General features: G+C 53.5%; 4 protein-coding genes across 4 annotated transcripts; 3 read left to right on the forward strand and 1 right to left on the reverse strand.

The window, feature by feature from the left end:
* Positions 1-3,873: 3,873 nt before the first annotated feature.
* On the reverse strand, positions 3,874-5,158 carry INS49_007803 (uncharacterized protein; the record flags this gene model as incomplete). The annotated part of the gene is made up of 4 exons (XM_043168550.1): positions 3,874-4,077; positions 4,434-4,717; positions 4,779-5,012; positions 5,068-5,158. 4 exons carry the CDS (start codon positions 5,156-5,158, stop codon positions 3,874-3,876), a joined length of 813 nt encoding a protein of 270 aa, XP_043026230.1.
* Positions 5,159-5,584: 426 nt separating this feature from the next.
* On the forward strand, positions 5,585-6,476 carry INS49_007804 (uncharacterized protein; the record flags this gene model as incomplete). The annotated part of the gene is made up of 2 exons (XM_043168551.1): positions 5,585-5,607; positions 5,672-6,476. The coding sequence occupies 2 exons, from the start codon at positions 5,585-5,587 to the stop codon at positions 6,474-6,476; spliced, it is 828 nt and encodes a 275-aa protein (XP_043026231.1).
* A 1,344-nt stretch (positions 6,477-7,820) lies between these two features.
* Positions 7,821-9,345, forward strand: INS49_007805 (uncharacterized protein; the record flags this gene model as incomplete). The annotated part of the gene is made up of 3 exons (XM_043168552.1): positions 7,821-7,940; positions 8,058-8,246; positions 8,371-9,345. 3 exons carry the CDS (start codon positions 7,821-7,823, stop codon positions 9,343-9,345), a joined length of 1,284 nt encoding a protein of 427 aa, XP_043026232.1.
* Positions 9,346-10,631: 1,286 nt separating this feature from the next.
* Positions 10,632-14,330, forward strand: INS49_007806 (uncharacterized protein; the record flags this gene model as incomplete). The annotated part of the gene is made up of 6 exons (XM_043168553.1): positions 10,632-10,804; positions 10,968-11,977; positions 12,653-12,811; positions 12,872-12,940; positions 13,015-14,006; positions 14,223-14,330. The coding sequence occupies 6 exons, from the start codon at positions 10,632-10,634 to the stop codon at positions 14,328-14,330; spliced, it is 2,511 nt and encodes an 836-aa protein (XP_043026233.1).
* Between the last annotated feature and the right edge of the window lie 175 nt (positions 14,331-14,505).

The following is a 14,505-nucleotide window of genomic DNA, read 5'->3' on the forward strand; positions in this document are numbered from 1 at the left end:
TGTTTGGCAGTAGTTCGGCGAGGAATGTGGAGGGCCGAGTGTATATCGTGCACTTCGATACACGGCAGCTGTCAGGTTGTGTAGACATGTGTAATCCCGTGCGCTTCACCGTCTCTCGAGACCGGTCTCAGAGGCGCTCCGTGCTGGCAGCAACTGTCTGTCATCGTGAAGTGTGCTGGTCAAGTCGATCGAAGTCCACCCTGGTCGAACACTGATCTTTGCGATTATAAAGGACCAGCTTCTCCAGTTTAGTCTGGCGTCTTTGAGAATGGGATATCTTATCATCGTCCTGCTTCTGTCAAGGTGAAACCAGCACTTCAAAACACTACGCAATGTGCCTCCAACCGAACAGCCAGACTGCCAAGAAAGCCAGCACTCCGGCCTCTTTCAAGTCCCCGAAGCTTTTCACACCGGTCTACGGTCAAGGCCAAGCTGGGAAGGGGGCCAACGGGATCCCCTCCCCGCCCAAGCCCTGCTCGGACCCGTTGACTCGCTGGCTCCGTGAGCCTCCCGGAATGGGGCCTTGGCACGGTTTCGACGCACCAGCGTACTCGGGGCAAAAGGACGAGTCCCATCCGAAGCGTAGGCCCGCCACGTCGAGTGACACGGGCGCGACAGCGGGAGGAGAAACGAGGCGGGATGAGGCACGTTGAAGCATGCTTCGATAACACCGTCGTACCAAGGTTCGCGCCGCCTTGTATGGGTGGTTTGTACAACGAGGGAGGTTTCAATTAGGTTGGGGGCGGGCCAATGTGCTCTCCTTGAAAAATCAAGTTGTTTGTCTGCAGGCTCGGGCTCGACGAAAGCGAAGCGATGTAATCGCGGTTGGCCAAACGATCAGGCATGTAACATGAGCTCAGTCGTGTTGTTGGGCATGTTTTGGAATGGCTGCATGTAGATTACCCAGAGAGTGGGGGCTCGTCTTCTGCTGGGGACAATCTTCTCTTAAATGTACCACCGATGTTGATAGTTCTTATCTCGATGTACGATCAGTCGCTTCCCGGTATATTCGAACACCAGAGACCAGTCCACCTTGAAGCCCCGTCTGCGTTGTTCTTTGAGACAGGCTATGCATGAAGCTGACGCAAGGTCGATGCATCCCGCGGCGTACAGCTGACTTGCATGACTGTACGGTAACACTCAAATGCCATTCCGCAAGTCCTCTCGCTCAAGCAAGCACAGGACAATCAGATGTTTTTTGTTTGCCAGAATCAGCTCACAGCCGATCACCAACGTTGCTGATCATGCGAGAGCAGCAATCGACCGGCTCGGTATGCGACCGTCAGCTCGGTGAAACACAGGATGGCCACTCTTCGAGGATCAAACGCCATCACAGGGCTCGATGATGCTCGCACAACCTTGAGCCCTGGACAGTCCTCTCATCTTTTCGTCAAGGACAGGCCATTGCTGGACGACGTTGATTGGTCGGAATCGCACGGTCCGAAGCCGGTGTGTTCCAATCAGCTAGGTGGGCTAGGACAGTGTTCCACGAGGAGAGATGGCAATGGCGAGATGCAGCAGATACCGTGTTGGCAACTCGAGGGAGATCCGATTCCTGCAAGATGACCCCACAACATGCAGCCTGTTTGCTTCAACATTGATTGCCGGTGCCGATTGGACGTCCACTGGGTGGTGGCCGTTGCTATCAGGCTCCTGCGCCGCGAGCTTACGGGCTAATTGGTTTTTCTTCTGACGTTCAATGGCACAAGATCCTGCAACCGCCCAGGCCGTGTCGTAAAAATTCCGCCCCCAAATTGAGGGCAGGATAAATGCTTTTGTCGCAGGCACCTGAACTAGAAGCGTCTTCGAATGTCAACTAGACCCTTGTTGTAAAAGACTGGCCGCCTAATGGAAATCCTCTCGTAGAAGGCTCAATCTGGCCCAAATTGCAGACCAATTTTCTTCCTGGCCCGGAGTGATCTTGAACGCGAACCAAGGACATGGCTCAGGGCAAATTAACAGAGGAAACGAAAAACACCAGAATACTAATGTCGTTGGGCACAAAGCACATGGCCGGGACACTCGCTGCTCGTCCTTAAAATTGACTGGCCACGCTACCGCTGATGCAAGTCAGCCGGAAATGGCGTGGAACAGATGGCGTGTCGAGTTGACGACGTTGCACCTCGCCAAGAGTTGACATTTTCTCGGGCGTGACAGCTGACAGCTGAAGCGTGTTTCTCGCAGGCTTTGTTAGGAGCCTGCATGTCATGCAGATGGTCGCAAAGAGCCCTTCGTCTAGAGTTCGAGCCATGTTACCAGGATCAGCGTCTAGACTTGCCGGCTGGGTCGAAAATACGGCGCATGGAGAAACGTTGTAACACACACAGGAGTGGAGGTATGGGGCTTGTGCTCCTCTTGCATACAAGCAGGATGCTTGATCTCCTTGATCTGCATGATTGGTGTATGTAAACGGCTTCGCTGGAGAGGACGCGATGAGGCCGCCTGGATATGGCGTGCAAAAGAATGCGGCATTGAAGTCTCCAGAGCTACTTGATTGAAATAGCCTGGTGACGTCAAGTCGCCTCGATCGTTGCCGCACGCCATGCTGCCTTCTGCGTTGCATTTGAGAGTGACATCGCCGAAAGGAGCTCTCTGAAAGTCGCATTCGCGAGCATTCCCAGGTCTGGACCGCGGAGACGGTTGGCAATGAATGCAGGTCGTTATCAAGAAAGATGCTGATAGGTCAGTCATCTCATAATCAAAGATGCAAGTGCTTGTGAGGCTCGGCAGTGTGACAAATGAGTTGATGAGCGGGTTCATTGTATGCAGACAATTTAAGAACACTCGTCATGTTCGAATGAACAAAAGAATGAGGCACAGCATCCGCCCTACTTTGCGGTGTGTTGCCGAGCTAGAAAACGGAAGGTAGACCAGGGCCCTACTGCCGAGAAACCGTACACACGTTCGAGACGAGGCGCCAAGCGGAAAGAAAGCCGGCAACTATTTTTGCGAGTACTGATTTGAGGTGTGGTTGGTGAATGGCGACGTCTCACCGAGACTGGTGAGTACGTGAACTCTGTCGGCTTTGTAGAACGCAAGGAGCGGTGTAGGTGGAGTAGAGCTCCTCCGCTGTTCCAGATGGATCTTCGCCGTCACCCTACCAGACTGGACGTCGTGATACTGCTGAGGCCAGCATGGGAAGTGTTGCAGAGATCCTGCCGGCGGCCGAAGAAACTTGTGTCGGAACTACCACCTCATTGATCTTGCTCGCCATAGCTCCATGCTGCTAAGGCCGAAGCTATTTACGTGTATCCAAGGGGCTGAGCTGTTCACCATGTGTTCGTGCGACCTGCCGCACATGTCCGATAGCTTGTCTCGCGGCACCTGCCTATGAAGGTTATGAAGAGAGTAGCAGGAGTCTAGGCCCAACTGTGATGCGGCCTTGTAGATTAAAGCCATCGACGCTCTGAGATCTGGGGGTTTCCAGCCAAGCTAGATGTTCAGACCTGTCTTCATCTGGTCAACCCACCGAAAAACTGGCATCGCCTATCTTGTTTCGCCGCAATGGAGAAGGTTAGGTGACGCCCCGGCTAAGATCGTCACAAGTACAGTGCCTGCTAATCAATTATGCATGAGGTCAAGAATCCCGCCATCGTCCGCTCAGGAACAGGAAAAGCCGGTGCCCCAAGCCCGCACGGCTGCCTGATGTCGAGGTGCCTTCGCAACGATTGTCTGCATCTGGATCCTGGGAGATGTCAAACGAATAATCCCAGGCACCTTATTACGGAAATCTGTGATCAAGAAACAATGATCATGTCGCATGCCAGGCGCAATGCAATGGCAAACTGATGATGCTGAGCGTCATATGCCATCGATGATACCCAAGTTGCACATGGCTGGATATGGATCAGCATTGCCCGGCGGAAGAGGGATTCACGCCACAGGCTTGGTTTGAGCTTTGTCGGCCCACTCGATATTTCTGACTGACAAGTACGTCGGAAGAGACAAACGCGCCAGAGTGTTGTCTGTAGACGGAAGGACGTTAAGGGCCGAGGTTCGGTTATCAGGAATGAACTCGAGGAAAATGGACACGCGGACAGTCTCTGAACGGTCAGTGTATGTATTGATGAAGGGTGTCTGGTTCAATGTCAGCCAACTTCTTTGCCACTTTCCGCAGTACGAGAAGAGCACAAGTGGAACAGAGTGAAATCAGTTCATAGGGTTCATAACATTCGGAGCAAAGCGCTCTTCAAATACTATCATAGCAAGAAATGCTGAGCATCATAGCAGAGTTCAACAGCAGAAAAGAAATGCCAGAGCTTTCCGTACTCACCAATTCGCAGGCTGTCGAAGCCCGGGGCCACATGCCCAGGCAAGCCAGAGTATCACAGCTGGGATACATTCAGGGACCCAATAGCTCCAAGGCGTCAGAACCCTTTGTCTGTTTTCTTCCAACCCGCTAAGCCCCCTACCTGGCTTAACCCATTGCGTACTCCATCCACCAGAGCCTTGGCCATGCCCTGTGCCTTCCTCTTGCTGCCGTCGCCACTCGCTGCCGCAGCTGGGTTCTCGTATGGTAGGACATTGTCGCTGGCGCTCAGGCTGACGAAGAGCGCGAAGGGGACGAGCCACACACAGATTCCAAAGTAAGAAGCAATCTCGGTAAATGTGGGCATGTCGTCAGGTGTTCCGTAGTACGAGGCCATGTTCTGGTAAGCGTTCTTCTGCAGGCCGGAGAAGTGCTTGTACCAGACAAAGTGGTTGATGAGGACGAGAACTGTCAGGTCACTAGAGTCAGCCGGAGAACTGCGGAGGATCGCAAGTTTGATTGCTCGTACCGCAGGACGTAATGAATAAAGGGTCCGTCAGCGTGACGAAGGGGAACCTCCGCATGTTTCCCAGGTAGACAACATGGGAGACGACCCCAAACAAGGTCAGCCAGAAGGGGAACCTGTCCACAAGGCATAGTAACAATTGAAGTCCGATGATGCCGTAGATTAGTTGGGTCAAAAGTCGCTTTGATATGACGGTATGTTCCTCGACGAGCTCGGAAAGGTAGTAGAGTCCCGACGCTGCAGGGGCAGTCCAACGTTAGTATCACAAAGCTTCAGCTCAAAGCAGTGTCACGGCTTTGGGGTGGGGACTTGCCGATGGCCAGCGTCAGGAAGCAGAAGCCCACGATGGAGCCGAGTATGCCGACTAGAGGTAGAATCCACATCTTGAAGGTCTGGCGGGAACAATCATTGAATGTGACTGTGTCTGTTGTTTCCGGGAGAAGGTCGAGTGACGTTGGCCACTCGCCTCATTACAACCGTGTTCTCAATCTCCAGGCTGGCAAATCGCGTCGAGCTCAACTGCTCCCTTCCCTGCCGAGACGTGGCCCGAGCTTCGATGACGACGGACCAAACATCCAACGGCCGAAACGGACACCAGAACGCTCGGCCGGGCGATAACGGCTTATCGATTGCGATAACGAAACAGCCCACCGAAATTTCAACGACAGAGAGATGCCGTCGCAGAGGAGGATTGCGCTATCTTGGAGCTTCTTGAAGCATTGAAGCCGGCAGCATCATTTGTGGAACGTGCAACTCTCCCTCCATACTCTGAAGCCCTCTCCAATCGCATACAACATCATCTGCCCACCATGTCTCGGCCCGAGGACACACTGTGAGTGCTCTCTGGCACCTCACTACCACCAGACAGAAGTCACTGACAATGGACATCTCTGCAGCGCGGCCGATGTCCACTACAATGACACTGAGGCCCGCAAGTACACGACAAGCAGCCGCATCCAAAACATCCAAGCCTCCATGACCCGCCGAGCCCTGGAGCTCCTCGACCTCGAAGAACCATCCTTCATCCTCGACGTCGGTTGCGGCAGCGGCCTGTCAGGCGAGATTCTGACCTCGGAACCCGAGGAGCAGGGCGGTCCACACATCTGGGTCGGCATGGACGTCTCACCGTCCATGCTGGACGTGGCCCTCCAGCGAGACGTCGAGGGCGACCTGCTGCTCGCCGACATAGGGCAGGGCGTGCCGTTCCGCGCGGGCACGTTCGACGCGGCAATCAGCATCAGCGCCATCCAGTGGCTCTGCAACGCCGAAAGCAGCGAGACGAGCCCCGAGGGCAGGCTGTCGAGGTTCTTCAACGGGCTGTACGCCAGCCTGAAGAGGGGCGGCAAGGCCGTGTGCCAGTTCTACCCCAAGAACGACAAGCAGAAGCACATGATCACCCAGGCCGCGGTCAAAGCGGGCTTCGGCGCGGGTATACTCGAGGACGACCCGGAGACCAAGAACGTCAAGCTGTATCTGGTGCTCACGGTCGGCGGCACCAGCGGCGACATCACGGGGGTCGTGAAGGGCATGGACGGCGTGGACGTCCAGGACTCGAGGAGGCAGGGCAAGAACGGCAAGGGTGACATCAAGAAGGGCAGCAAGGCTTGGATTGTCAAGAAAAAGGAGCAGATGGAGCGCAAGGGCAAGATCGTCAAGGCCACTTCCAAGTATACTGGAAGGAAACGGCGGGCGCAGTTCTGATTATTCCTTGCGATCCCAATTCCGTCCCACGACATCACGGCTCTTTGTTTCTTTTGCATGGTATGGCGTTCAGATGGTGTGGGTGCTTACTCATTTTTTACTTGCTTTAATGTTAAAGATACCCTCAGTCATTCTCTTGCTTTGATCTTTCACTCGGGCTCCCCCTAGCCTGCCTCTACTGTCTGACTTGCCGTTCTCCGTCCCAATCACGTCGAGAAGACCGCAGATGAAAACGAGAACGGTGGCGCCGTCCTAAAGTCAGAAGTAAAGCAGAACAGGTAGCTTGGTTGTGTCAAGACATTCTAGCCATGCGGATTAAGAATCGCTGTGCGGTCTGAAAGACCATCAGTTCAGGAGGTCATCGGTTAAGTGGACACAACCAAGTGCTGGCCTGGCTGATGAGCCACTGTCCGAGTTTCATGATCCGCTAACTTTTGGGAGTGGTTACCATGTGCTCTGGTGTTCTTCCAATACACGTTGAGATGAAGGGCCAGAGTCCTCGTGCCAGCCGCCATATGTGGAGCTAGCGGCACCTATGCTAGCCACTATGCCCATCTCCTTCGTTCTTCTCCAGTTCTCGATGCTGTGCTACAGGTTTCTTTTGGAGCTTCCGTGTTCCCATTCCTGAGCCCTTGGCTTCGGACTCTTGAGCACTGAAGAGGCTGTTCTATAACAGTCTGAGGTCTATTTCAAGACACAGACTGATTTCGTTTGCATAAATTCTTTGCCCCTGTATTTTCCGCAGTCAAATAATGCGTCTCTTTGCACCACTCTTATTCCCCAGCTTCACGTCCTCTTCTACGTATCAGGAGATGCCTAGAAGAAGTTTTGGCATCGAGTCCTTGACCTATAGTGTATTGTTTCTTTGAGGTGCAGGTTGGTCTCTGGTCAGCGTACTGCATCCTCAATATTTTCTATCCCTCGATTGGCCGTGACAGCAATAGCTTTGCCTTTGAGTACCATACTCTTAGTATCTGTGCCTGTATAGCCTGTGGCAGCATTGTTGTCTAAGAATGCCCACCCAGATATAGACCCTCTATATGCAAACTCATGCAGGCCCAGTCTCGACTCTGGATAACTCGTTTGCCTCCTTTTCTCCATATCTTCGTGTGCGGGGCATTGAGTTATGACGACAAACACGACGAAGCAGGTCACGCCACTGAGTCCATGCGTGTTGTTATTCAGTGACGCGCCTCCATCTCTCCCGTCTGACTTGGATTGCTCCTTGAGAATCCCCTTTCTGGCATTCCATCGATCTTTCACAGTCAGGAACATTCACCTGCCTCCCACATCCTGCCCGTGCCCTTGTTAAATAAACCTCCCACGAATCAGTTCGACCTCGAAATGGCCCACCCTTACAAAGCCAACGATGAGGACAAGGATGGGGACGAGGACCTGAAAGATCTGGACCCCGCAGTAGCTGAGGACATGGCCTTCGCCAAAGCCCTCCAGAACAGCTTGGAGGTGAGTTTATTCCCCCAGTGTCTCACTGACTTGACTCTCCATTTATCACGATGGCCTCAAAGGCCCAGATGGCCAATCCTTCGATGCTGATTATATGCCCGATAGAGCTTTGCACAGGAGCAAGGGAAAGATCCAAAGGACGACACCAAAGTCCCCAATTATACGCGTGAATCCCCCGACGACACTGGTGAAGTCCCGCAGTTCTCATTCACCGCCGAAGAGATCGCACAGGATGATCAACGACGCGAGGAGGATCTTTATGGGCCTCCCAGCCCTCTGAAAGAGTCGCGTGCTGCCACTTTGTTGGTATGGATCCCATGACCGCTTCCGCTGCTGTGACAACACGACGGACTTGAGAATCTGATTCTGACTGATCTTCATGTTAGAACCCCCAGAATGATGCCACCAAGCCTGCAGAGAAGAAATCCAGACCTTGGAGACGACCTCCGCGAATAGCTCTGTGAAGGACGCCAGCAACCACGTCGCGAATGATACCACGGCCAAGAACATGGCAAAGAGCGACGTGGCCGCCAAGGAGGCACCCTCGGCACCCAAGATCAAGAACGATCCTTTCGCAGAGAGGGTCCTGGCCATCAAAATTGCCATGCTTCTCAGCACCGTTGAGTGTCCCAGTGCATACCACGAGGCCCTTCAAGAGAACATGTCCAGCTTTGAAGGCTCTGAGGGTGCCGTTGCCGCTGCCGCTGCCGCTGCCGCTGCTGAGGCGGAGCCTGGTGTTGAGGCTACTGAGGGCCCTGCTGACGCCAGTCGTAGCTGGAACTCTCCCAGCTCATCGACTGCTGGCGTCGCCGGATCTGATCCCGGCCAGGCTTCTCCAGGGCAGTCGGCAGATATGGCCACTGGCCATGACCAGACACCCACCTCATCCCAGGTGCTCGTCTCCCCCGACGCTGCTGACGCTGCTGTCAATCAGGCTGCCTTGGAAGCTATAGAGACCTCCGTCAAGGAAGAGACCGGGACTGCAGTTGCTGGTAGTTCTGCATACCCCGAGGGTTTCTCTTCCGCTCTCGACGATGTTGTTGCCCTCAGCGTTGATCACGATGCCGATGAGTCTGGCCGTGGTCAGCACTTCGATGACGAAGTGGCTCGCACCCACGCGGCTCGTCTTACCACCATCGAGGCCCTTCTAGCCAACGACAATGCCCTCTTGGAGGCGGCTCTGAGTGCCCGTCTTGCAGGGCGTACCACTGGTGGCACGTCTGCAGCCTTCACCACGCAGGCTGCTCGTAACCAGATCGCCCCTGCCGGCCCTTCTCACCAGGAAGCTGGTGGCTCTACCGGTGATGAGGAGATGATGGACTGGCTGCTGGACGAGTTTGCCTTCAGTCCTCGTCCCGGTCCCGAGCAGGAGCAGTCTCCTCGCCACAGGTCCCAGCCTCAGTAGGACACTCTCGGCTTTGGAGGGTATGGCAAGCCTGGTTATTTGAGGTGGATGATCACATCAGCGTCTTCCCAACTGATGTTTTGATGGCTCAGCAAGGCGTCCGGTGTTTGTGGGGTCATGGGCATACGTTTTAGCGGGCTTTGTTGATCGATGCTGATTCTCTCTTTGGGGTAACAAGACAAGTCGTTGCCTTTTCTCCGGCAAATGGAAGTTGGTGCTCGCAGGTTTCCTTAGTACGGCGTCGTGGTACCTATGGGATGGCTTGTGCTGCCCATGTTCGGAAGTAGCCAAGTCTTGATGGAGATGATAATGGACAAGACATGCTCTGAAATTCTTTGATGCAGCGAATCAATTCCGAATTTAGAGTCTCTGTGACACGTGTACGCATTCTTTGTACATTTCTTAAGTTTACTCCCATAATTCCAGGTCCTAGACACAACCTTGGAAGTAAGTAGCATGTGCACAGAACGATGGCTGTTAAAACTTCTCGAGCGACTGAAGCCGGGTAAAGACATGCACAGGTCTATATAAAGATAAAGCAGGTGCTCAGCTTGTCGTTTACTGCGCTTGCCACTCTTCGGTAGTACAGGCATTAGAAGCCTTGCACAAATCATGGTCATTGTCAGCCAAAACTACTGGCAGGCACATGCTGCACTTTAGATCTGAGGCAAGATTCTGCTTCCCTTATTTCTCCATTTCCTCGCAACCTGTACATGACCAAATCACTCAGGTGGGCCTTCCTCTGATGCATGCAAAGCTCTAGGCTCAGCACCTAAGCCAAGGTCCAGTCTGCCATTCCATAGCCTCTGGACTAAATCAGTGGCAGAGAATGCTTTGATGAGGAGGTCGTCCATTTCAAGTCCTGTTGCATTGAGGCTTGTTCACTTGGGCTTTGCACAAGTTAGTCAGGCAGCGGACCATTGATTTGGGAACCAAACAGCCGTGGGAGGTTTCCTATGAGCATCGGCCCCTCGCTGAGCTGCCTCATACCCCTTGTCGGGGGGGGGGGCGTACCATTTGCCTTCACCTGCTGCAACCAGACAGAACCTGGGCTGCACCTGCTTTCCAGTTTCTTGGGAGTCACTGCCCCTTCCATCCCTGCCACCTCTTAGCAAAACACTGCAGTTTGTTTTGGGCCCATTCTCCGCTGCAGTCTCGTCCTCTGCCTCACTGTTTACCAACCTTGTAGGCCTTCGTGTTTACACCTCTCCCACCACCGTTCTTCCATCACCTCCCGGCCAACCTTTCTGCGACTTCCCGCCAATTACGTCAACAAGATCTACACCATGGACGAGGACGATGGCCCAAAAGACGGAGGCACTGGCAAGATCGGCTTCAGGCCTTCCACGGATGCGATCGCCTGCCAGACCCCATCCCAGTCTGGCATCCCAGCCTGGATGCTGGCCAGGAACAACTCAGTGCATGCGCCTGTCTTTGGACAGCCATCAGCTCGAAAGAGGTACGTGGGCCCAACGGAATCCTCCACCATGCATACGCTTACAATCTACCGTCAGCGCCAGTCGCAAGCTACCCAGCATACCCTCGTCGGCCTTTCTGCCAAGACTTGCCCATTCTCCTGTGGCAGAAACCCACACAGAAATCCCAGCTCGCAATGTCACCAGTGAGCCCAAAGCTTCTCCGCCGCCCCAGAAGCCTTCCCCGTCTGTGGGCCTGGACGCGCTCAACGACAACCAGGCTCTAGCCCTCCTGTTGAAGAACGAAACGGTCGGAGGCCTATTGCAGAATGCATTCAACGCTCGCGTCGAGGAGCACCAGCAGAAGCTGGTTCGAGCTTACAATCAACGCCTGGTCGAGCTCGAAGAATACACTCGAAGCTGGCGAGATGCCACCAAGGAGCTTTGGTCAGCCCTCAGCGAGGGCACACTTAAGCCCAACAACGATCAGCGAGAAACTCTTCTCTGGAAAGGCCCACAGGAAGCCGGAAGTCGTTTCGACCCAGACCTTCCCTCGGCGCCCCAAGAGGTTGTCGAAAAGGAGGTTGATGCGGATGGAAGAGTGGCATGCATCAGTATCAAAGTCGCGAGCTCTTCGCAGTCCACATCGCATTTCAACCGACAGGAATGGATCACCAGCAACGGGTGTAGTAAAAAGAATTTCAAGAGCCTCGGACACAAGATTCGGTCATTCATGAAAATTAAGCACGACCCGCGCTTGTTGTTCAGAGACAAACACGACGTTGGGAAAATTGAGTGTCGACCTTTCACAGCGGTCACCTCTACCACACGGAATCTACACAAGGACGACGTGATCATAGAGATGACCCCCTCAAATGTTGCGCTGATGGGTAAAGCATTCTGCTATCTCAAGGACACAAACGATCGGCTTCTGCCGCAAAGAAATACCGATCCTGGAGCCGATTTTACCGCCGCCGAGCTTTCCTTTCTATATGACCGTTTCTCCCAGGAACCAACAAAGAGGCATATAGACGTGGTGTCTGACAAATTTGGCACGAAAAAGGTCAATTCTTCTCTCTTCGCTGCCGATGCTGACATCTCGGTGATTCCAAAGAGGCTCTTAATTGCTCGGCCATGCTACGACACCAGTGGTAGTATCAATGGCGTGACGTTCTTCGATGTCGGAAGCGACACTCATACAACTCGTCAAGACAAGGGTTAGTGCGCCCTCTGTACTGGTGTTCATGTTTTGATCTTAGTAGCAACTGCTCCCTCCACACACACACACACACACACACACACACCTACTAATCATTACGCAGATGAAGAAATTGTCCTTTTTGAAGACAGGCTCGTCTTCACCAGGCTAGCCCTGTTTCTCTGTTGGTGCATCAAGCAATGTATCGTGCCCATTTCTCTGGGCATGAAGTCACCTGTGCCAAGCCTCGGCAAAATTTCATTGAACGCTGGCCATACATCCACAAAACTTCGGGATGACCAGGAAATATACCACCCCTCAGCTGGCCATGTATCAAGCGTCGAGCAAAGCGATGAGCTGCGGGAGTGGATTACGGACATTCAAGGCTCACCGACCGACTTCGTCTCCCAAAGTTCCAAGCTTATGTTGTTTATGAGGTCGCCACGTCTCCAGGGCCAAGAGTTCTCGAAATTCCTTGAGACGGTGCCTGCATGCGGACGCATCATTTTCCGGCTCAGAAACTCCTCAAAAAACTTCACATATTTCTCCTGGAAAGGGAACAAACACATGGCCATCCCTATGCTGCAGCGTCTAGACATTGTGGTTGACTTCTCTGTTCAGAATATGCTTTTGTTTTGGAATGCATTTTGCATTCTAAAAGACCGAAACAACTACCTTCTCTCCCGAATTGCAGGGCCAGTGGCAGAAGTCAGCAAGAAAGCTTGTGATGACCTCCACGAGAAGCTTGTTAAGCACTACCGAAACTCCTGGCCGTCAAAAAAGAAGAACAAAACCTTGATCCAAAGTGTGTCCCTGCCGCTGAAGTATTCAAACAACAAAGAGGTATATGACGGTGAGTCAGAGGGAGAACAACTCAACCGGAGACTGGTGATAGCCCGTCCTTACCATCAAGGCAACCGAGTAATCGGGGCCGAGTTCTTCGACACTGCCTCCGGTGCTCGCAAAGCTCGTGTTTCTACTGGTATGTAATAATGAAGGAACAGAGGTATTCATCCCGACCTTGAGATGCATGCAAGCTCACGGACAATTCAGCAGACATTGTGCTTACCGAAGACACTGTCACACTCATGGACATCGGTTATCTTCTCGAACGGGTCATTCTCGAGGGCATGCTCCCAGTCATCAAACAAAATCATACAACAAGCTCACCCGTATCTATCGAGATTCCCCATTCGAAGAGCCAAGTATCATGGCCTCAGATGTCACCTTCCGAAGTATCAGAGCAGTCAGGCAAAACAGTGAGTGTGGCCAGGAGCTTCCCGAAGACCTGCGTGGCACTACATGACATGGGCCTTGAGCAACAGGACATATCAGCCGTGCTGAAGAGTTTAGCATCACCCCAGCCGTCCCTGTTCCAGCGAACGCTTGCCCTTAGTGCTGGGCTGAAGGAGCTCAGGGACCAAACGTGCCACGACAACCCTGATTCTCAGACACAAAATCAGTGGCTGGCAATAGGAGGAGAGCTTGAAGATGTGCGCTCTCCCTCTCCTTCACTGGAGCAGGACAGCCCCACAGACACTCAGCCCCAAGTACATGGTGCGCAAGCTGAAGTGTTCCCGTTCGGGCTGACCGACCAACGCATCCTTGAAGATTTCTCAGGTGATAGCGAAGACAGCGATCTCGTCATGCTTGACGGGCAGCCGAAGAGTATTACGTTTCGTCGCCGTGAGAAGCACCTTCTGTCGGCAGTTGACCAGGAGGTCCAAATGGCAAAAAGGCCGAAGCTTTCAACTCCTGAGATTTTCACGGAGGTGGGTGAGCAGCTGCCTCAGTCGTTACACCGGGGTAAGCGAGACTCTGTTGAGGCGTTCAACCCTCTACCGCCTCCGAGCGCGATTACTATCGGAGAGCTCCACAAGCTTCGGGAGCAACTCCGACGACTTGGAAATCGGCTTCAAGACAGCGTCGACCGGGGCGAGGAAAGCACCGTTGGCGGGGAAATCGAAGAAATTGAGAAACTGCGAATCACCATCGAGCGGTTTGGGGGCGTTCTTGAGGCTCAGCGTGAGACTGAGGAAAGGCAAGAGGTTAGCAAGAACCCGCGTCCAATACCTCACCCGGCATCAATCCATGTCTCTAACCATCCCAAGGCTTCTCCGAACTACTTCCACTCACCTTCCCGAGAGCCAGACGGCGTCACAGACACTCAAGTAGCCTTGACAGGACAAGGCAAAAGCAAGCCCATGGGGGACATTCAATTTTGTAAGCCGTTTGAGTGCCCATCTAATCAGCCCCTGGTTCAGATGCGCAAGGAGGGAAAGACCCTGGAGTTGAGTGATCTCGCTGATTCCTATATCCCCAGGTTCATCCGTCGACGAGATTCCTGCCCGCGAAACCTCCGCAGCGCCTAAACAATCCCATTGCACCATTCCTACCGAGCCAAAAGGACTTCGTGGGGTGCCTGCAGAACCAAAGGCTATGAGAATGGCCATGCCTAGTCTGCAAAATTCGTGCTGGCCGTATCTTGCTGGCCCTCGTGCCATTTCAGTCGGTCCCATCGCTCAGCGTCAAATTTCGCAGGTTGAG

This window comes from Diaporthe citri (assembly GCF_014595645.1).
Source record: "Diaporthe citri strain NFHF-8-4 chromosome Unknown scaffold_3, whole genome shotgun sequence".
Classification (NCBI taxonomy): Eukaryota; Fungi; Ascomycota; class Sordariomycetes; order Diaporthales; family Diaporthaceae; genus Diaporthe; species Diaporthe citri.